This window comes from Drosophila santomea, unplaced genomic scaffold, assembly GCF_016746245.2.
Source record: "Drosophila santomea strain STO CAGO 1482 unplaced genomic scaffold, Prin_Dsan_1.1 Segkk16_quiver_pilon_scaf, whole genome shotgun sequence".
NCBI classification, from domain to species: domain Eukaryota; kingdom Metazoa; phylum Arthropoda; class Insecta; order Diptera; family Drosophilidae; genus Drosophila; species Drosophila santomea.
The window spans coordinates 122,700-129,622 of record NW_025318948.1 but is presented as its reverse complement, the minus strand read 5'-3'; the positions used below and the strand labels follow the sequence as shown (position 1 = coordinate 129,622).

Here is a 6,923-nt window from a genome sequence, read left to right as displayed (position 1 = left end):
ATTTTCCATGCCTGTTCTTAGTGCTTCGGCGTAGGAGATTCCCTTGGTTGTATCTAGCTGCCCAAAAGATGATCTGGCTGCCTTGGCGAAATGTTGTTGGTGCGTAGCTGTCGCTCGTCGCATACGACTCTTCAGCTCCTTGTAGACCGCACAGCCTCTGTAGTTTGCCTTATGGTTTCCTCCACAGTTGCCACATTTTTTCATTTGGGGGTCTTCTTTGTTTGCGGGGCAGTTTACGGAGTTGTGGAAGTCTCCGCAGACTACGCAGACCGTCCGAAGTGTGCAGTATGTCCTGGTGTGTCCATACTCTTGGCAGTTTGTGCATTGAACAGGGCCGTTGCGTTTGTGGGGTTCTTCCACGGTGATTCTTCGATGCAGTAAGAGCTGCAGCTTGTAGATCGGGTGCACTTCGTTTTTCTTTAAGGCTTTGCTATCTGGTTCGAGCTCGACCTTGAAAAGTGGTTGCGGTTTTTTGTTTCTGTTAACAATATTGCTAACATTTTTGGCACAGAAACCCGTGGCCTTAAGGGCTTCTTGAATTTCAGAGGGGGTGACGTCAGGTTCTATACCTTTTAGCACAACTTGCAGTCCCTTGCTGCTTTTTAGTTGATAGGTGTAAAAGTTCTTTTTTGTGTCTTCCAGGTACTTAGACACAGCTCGGAAGTGTTCTTCAGACTTCGTTTGAACCTTTGTTTCGTGAATGTTCCCTTTAATAAGCGGAACAACATGGAAATTCTCGTCCCCGACCAGCGCAACAATTTTGTTGACCAGGGCGCTTGAACTTTTTTCCCTTACGTAAATAGGGGGGGGGGGGCTTAGGTTTCCTTTGGGTCTCCTGCCCCAACTCTGGTTGATTGTTGTCCGCTAGGATGGAGAATCGGTTTTCATTGGAGCTCCTCGTTTGATCGGTGCTTTTGTTGGTTCGATTGATCTTGGGTTTATTGCCAACCGTGTTGGGTGGACTAAGCTTGCGCTTAATCTGGATGTAGCGGTCCATGCCGGTCTGTATAGCCGGGACCGCTTGTCGCTTATCGAGGCTAGCTGTTTTTGTTGCCATTTTATTTTGTTGTGCGGCCGTTGGGACCGAACTCGCAGTATTGGTAGTTGGTTTAATTATTGGTGGTGAGTTTGCTGCAGAAATTTTAGCACTGCTTGTTGTTGGAGCTTCATTCAGCGAAGCCGGCGGTGATGGGGTTTGGCATTGGTAACTCCATGATGCGGGAGTTGGGGTGAGCAGAGAGGGTGAGCAAGAGCTGGCTCTCTTGCTGTAGACGGTCAGTAGAGTCGAGTTGCTCTTTGTCGCCTTCTGATGTTGATCTATATCTCTAGTTGAGAAATAGGAGTAGCAAGCATTTCTTGGGTTGACGGAGCTTCTACGCTCATTCTTTTGATCGCTGCTCATTTTTTCGAGCTTGTTGTGCGTGGCACTTATTTGTTTAAATTAAATTAAATCAAATTTTGAATTTAATTTTGAAATTACGCGCCCAACGTTCGCACCTCAGCACTGGTCTTACAGTTGATGTGGCAACGCCACTCGTAGCAACTCGTAGCGAGCAGAAAAAAGAAAATCAGTTCGTTACATCTGGCGCCCAACGTGATTGTCCTGGCCAAAAGAACAGAGGGGAAGATAGTGAAATCGTGGAAGGAGACCGGTCGTGGAAGTCGGAGTCACCAACGTGAGTGTCCTGATCAAGGAGCCAGCATGGAGGAGACCGACGTTATGCCCAAGGAGCTTGAGGAGCTCGGGTCGAAGACACGGGAAGCGCAGGATTAGATGCAGAGCTTAAGGACAGTCTCTAAAAAAGGAAAGGGGAAGACGATACAGGGTATCGTAACGCCCAACCGACGTTCAGAAGGAGCAGCTCGCAACAGTACCACAACAACACACGCGCAGGAGAAGGAGTTCAACCAAGAGATCCATGGCTGAGAGTCCCATTAGACGAAAGCCGACGACAAGTGGGTATGAACAGCGTGAACGAGGCAGTGTGCAAAGCGGTGGACCCAACATCAGGATGCAAGGAGGACACCATAAAGCTGCTTTAAAGGAAAACAAACCATATCAGCTGTTGGCATCAAAACAAGAGGAAATCGGGATGGGGGCGCTACGATAATAGCGGTCGATCGATAGTGAGATCGATAGGGAACAAAAAATACTGGATTTTATATTGATTTTCAACACGCTGTCACACTATTGGCAGCAATCGGCACGACATCGGAATATCGGAACAGGAAGTGGCAACGCCGGTCGCCAACATCGATAACTCGATCATGGTGAGTATCGGTGGAGTTGCCAGAGATGGAAAGCGCGCATCGGCGGGAAACTTAATTGCGGAGCTGGTGACCAGAAGCAGACGGCAACAAATACAGGAAGCTGGAGAACGACGGCGAGGATCAAGATGCAGAGTCAAGATGTCGAACGACAGGGTCTACTAGGCTGAGGCTGTCGGGCTGAGATCAAGGAGGCGCAGGTCGACGTGAGGAGTAAGGAACGATGAAGATCAAGATGCCACGTCGAGATGCTCAAATAGGCTGAGACGTAAAGGCTGCGATCAGGAAGGCGCAAGGATGTTCAAGATGTCAAGTCAAGACGCTGAACGACGGGGTCTAATAAGCTGCGACTGCCAGGCTGAGAACGAAGGACGCAGGGTCGACGAGAGGAGATCGAGGAAGTTGCCTATGCAAGGAGGAACCAAATCAGAGGACCGCCGGAAGCAACATACTTTTCAAATACTTCCGAAGAAAGGGGGTGATGTGAGGAGTCTTAAAACTCCCGGGTGCAGGAGATCGGCGTAGCAACAGCGAAGACGGCTGAAATGCGAGAGGAGTCAAGGGCGGTCAGGTCAAACGGGAAATAATGGACCTTGGACCCCGGCAAAGCGGACTTTGGACAAGCACAAAGAGGACGCACCGTGAACTAACGGTACCGCGCTGGACCTTGGACTCGAACCGGCCAAGGGCACAAAGGTCGAACGGTAAAGGTGCGGACTTTGGACAAGCACAAAGAGGACGCACCGTGAACTAACGGTACCGCGCTGGACCTTGGACCTGAGTGAGCCGTGCGCAAGGGGAAAAAGCGGGATCCCCGCGGCCTATAAAAAGGCGACGCAGGCGCGGCCCGGGGCAGTCGGTCAGACTAACACGCGTAGGTCATACGAGCAAGCGGAGAGTGCGAGCGCGAGTCGCGCAGTCAAGACACAGGCGTGCGGCCGGACAGTCGGAGCAGACGCAGAAGGTGCGAACACGGTCGATCAGGAGAGTACGCGGAGTGCCATACGGGCACACAGTCAGTGAAGAAAGTGCCATACAGACGGACGGTCAAGAAGAAGTACGCGAAGGGCCATACATCCACACAGTCGGTCGGAAAAGCTACGCGAAGTACACGGAAGTCAGCGAAAGTACGCCACACGGGCGATCAGTCAATACCGAGTGACAATGAAACGGCGGAAACACAAGTGCGTCTAGCGAGCATCCCGAGTGGATCTCTGCAAGTACAGATCAGCGAAGGACGAGCGAACACCAGGACCTAGCGTGGTCATAAAAGGGACGGTGGAGTCAGTGGTCGCAACGGTGGTTCGGAGAAGAGCGCTAGCTTAACTCCCTGCCCCATAACATCCTAAGCCCCGGTCGAGCCCGCAGGTTATCCATCGGCGAGGGCAACATGTGCCTGGCATACGCAGGAAGGGACGGTGGAGTCAGTGGTCGCACGGTGGTTCGGAGAGGAGCGCTAGCTTATCTCACGGACGATACACCCTGCCCCATAACATCCTAAGCCCCAGGCGAGCCGGTACGGATCCCCGTCGGAAGCGACGCAGGCGTACGACGGAAGGACGACGAAGGAGCAACGACGTGCATCATACGGCGAGAACCACCGAATTCTGTTCAGCAAGTGACGCTAAATAAAGTTGGTTTAAACCAGAGACTCTGTCTTCTTCTTGGTCGGGCAATCACACAAATCATAAATTTGGTGGGACGAACAAACAAACTTTCTGAGCTAGCCGTTGCAACTCGTAGCGAGCAGAAACAAGAAAATCAGTTCGTTACAAGCCTCCCCGTGGTGTTCCCTGGGTACCGATTATTAGATATATTACATATTATTAATTATCAATATAAATATAAATATGTAAACGGTAGCTTATTCGAGCGGCGCTTTTATCAAACGAATATAAAAAAAACTTCTTTCAAACCATAATAGTTACGAATCGAAATTGACCAAAACATTAATCAAATTTGTTTCTTAGATCAAAATAGATTTCGGCCCGAAATCGTCTTCTAGCACAAACACGCACACATAAGCACTATCTCCTTTATTGTTTTACTCACACAAGCAAGACAATTCTATTTTTAGATTTTTTCGCTCTCAATTTTTGGCGTGCGAAAAGAGAGCAATTTTGGCCGTCACAAAAAAAGTGGCTGCATAGTGCCAAACCAATGTATGGCCGTTACGCATTTTGTTATTCTAATGTCTTTGGTATGAGGGTGTTAAGTGGTCGCGAGATGGATTTGTGTTGTCTGAATATTTTCGGGAAGGTGGTGTCTAGCGCTGCTTCTGACCAATGAGAGCAGAGCGTGTTGGCAATATTATTCCTATTTTGTATGTTAGTAGTTGCCGTGCTTTTAAGCCGCAGAAGCGGTTAATGTTCGACCATATTTTCCTAATTGGTGTATTTGGGTGTACTTCACTCGTAAAGTTTTGCATAGATATTCTTTTTCTAATTTTTATTTCCCTTTTAGTTTGGCATTGGCTTTTTTGTAGTTTATAATGTTTGTTGTGTTGATATCGCTATTTAATTTAATCCTTGCTGTTTGTTTATTGTCTTTTAATTTTTGCAGCGTAGGATCCCACCATGGGACATGGTTTTTCGTTGTTGTTGGTATTGTGGGATTGCTTGGTTGGCCCCATGGATTAAGATCTTTGTGATATTGGCAGCTTCTTTGTAAGTGTTATTGCTTGGTGGTCTATTGGATGAGAGTGTCTCTGTTATCTCTTTAAAAAGGGGCCAGTTGGCTTTGTTGAGGTTGAATTTTGGACATGTTTTCGAAGGAATAAAGTCAGTGTTGTCGAATAGGCTAATGTGAATTGGATAGTGATCGCTTCCTGAGAGAGAGTTGTTTTTGCTCCATTTACAGTGTAACATTATAGAGGGTGAAGCAAGAGAGAGGTCAATGTTAGTGAATGTGTGGTGGGTGCTAAGGTGAGTTGGGGAGCCATCGTTGAGAGTTGTGAGAGAGGATTGATTAATGAATTTAAATAGTGTAATACCTCTGGAGTTATTGTTTTGTAATCCCAAGATCTGTGCCATCTATTGAAGCCTTCTGTTATTAAAACAGGTGGTTGAAGGTTGTTGTATGTGTCTTTTAGGTTAAATGTTCTATTGGGAGGTATGTACGAAGAAATTATAGTAAATTTGATTTTTGAGTGAACTTGTACTGCTATTGTGTCGAATTTTTGGAATGTTTTGTTGCTGTATTGAGTTGTGTATTAGGAGGGCAACACCTCCGTGTCTATTAATAGAGGAATTTGCGTTGTATAATGTGAAATTGATTGGGATTGGTATATTTGTTGTGAGGAGTCGGTGAGTTTCTTTCAAGGAGATTCTTTTTGGATTATGAGATTTTATAAGGATTTGCAACTGATCATAATGGTTTAAATATCCATTAATATTCCATTGGAGTATTTTTAACAATAATTATATATAATAAAGGGAGTTTATATAGGTTTTTTTTAATTAAGATACTAATAAGAGATTTTCAGGTGCATTATGGGTGGATTTTTATGTGTCCTTTATCTTCTGATATAATATCATTAGATAGGAGACACTTGTCTGAGTGTTTGGTGCCCCTGGGGCCTGGGGTGAGCGCATGGTGCACTCCAAGCGCACCGTGGCCATCAAGGGCACCAGTATGCAGGTTAGCGGGTGTTATATGCTTTCGCTATCACTGTTTAGGGTGGTGTTTTGGCAAGCAAGACAATTCTATTTTTAGATTTTTTCGCTCTCAATTTTTGGCGTGCGAAAAGAGAGCAATTTTGGCCGTCACAAAAAAAGTGGCTGCATAGTGCCAAACCAATGTATGGCCGTTACGCATTTTGTTATTCTAATGTCTTTGGTATGAGGGTGTTAAGTGGTCGCGAGATGGATTTGTGTTGTCTGAATATTTTCGGGAAGGTGGTGTCTAGCGCTGCTTCTGACCAATGAGAGCAGAGCGTGTTGGCAATATTATTCCTATTTTGTATGTTAGTAGTTGCCGTGCTTTTAAGCCGCAGAAGCGGTTAATGTTCGACCATATTTTCCTAATTGGTGTATTTGGGTGTACTTCACTCGTAAAGTTTTGCATAGATATTCTTTTTCTAATTTTTATTTCCCTTTTTAGTTTGGCATTGGCTTTTTTGTAGTTTATAATGTTTGTTGTGTTGATATCGCTATTTAATTTAATCCTTGCTGTTTGTTTATTGTCTTTTAATTTTTGCAGCGTAGGATCCCACCATGGGACATGGTTTTTCGTTGTTGTTGGTATTGTGGGATTGCTTGGTTGGCCCATGGATTAAGATCTTTGTGATATTGGCAGCTTCTTTGTAAGTGTTATTGCTTGGTGGTCTATTGGATGAGAGTGTCTCTGTTATCTCTTTAAAAAGGGGCCAGTTGGCTTTGTTGAGGTTGAATTTTGGACATGTTTTCGAAGGAATAAAGTCAGTGTTGTCGAATAGGCTAATGTGAATTGGATAGTGATCGCTTCCTGAGAGAGAGTTGTTTTTGCTCCATTTACAGTGTAACATTATAGAGGGTGAAGCAAGAGAGAGGTCAATGTTAGTGAATGTGTGGTGGGTGCTAAGGTGAGTTGGGGAGCCATCGTTGAGAGTTGTGAGAGAGGATTGATTAATGAATTTAAATAGTGTAATACCTCTGGAGTTATTGTTTTGTAATCCC

The 6,923-nt window shown here is 45.7% G+C and overlaps 1 protein-coding gene across 1 annotated transcript; it reads right to left on the bottom strand.

Annotated features, from left to right (window-relative positions):
• Positions 1 to 260: 260 nt before the first annotated feature.
• Positions 261 to 1,402, bottom strand: LOC122756574. Its single transcript, XM_044006670.1, has 2 exons — positions 846 to 1,402; positions 261 to 384 (listed from the first exon to the last, which is right to left on the bottom strand). The coding sequence occupies exons 1-2, from the start codon at positions 1,400 to 1,402 to the stop codon at positions 261 to 263; spliced, it is 681 nt and encodes a 226-aa protein (XP_043862605.1).
• Between the last annotated feature and the right edge of the window lie 5,521 nt (positions 1,403 to 6,923).

Bases quoted from the DNA above. Each gene is read 5' to 3' on its own strand.
- LOC122756574 (XM_044006670.1), bottom strand. From the start codon at position 1,402: ATGAGCAGCGATCAAAAGAATGAGCGTAGAAGCTCCGTCAACCCAAGA. The intron at 385-845 runs GTTGGGGCAGGA...TACAAGCTGCAG, and splicing joins GCGGACAACAATCAACCAGA to CTCTTACTGCATCGAAGAAT.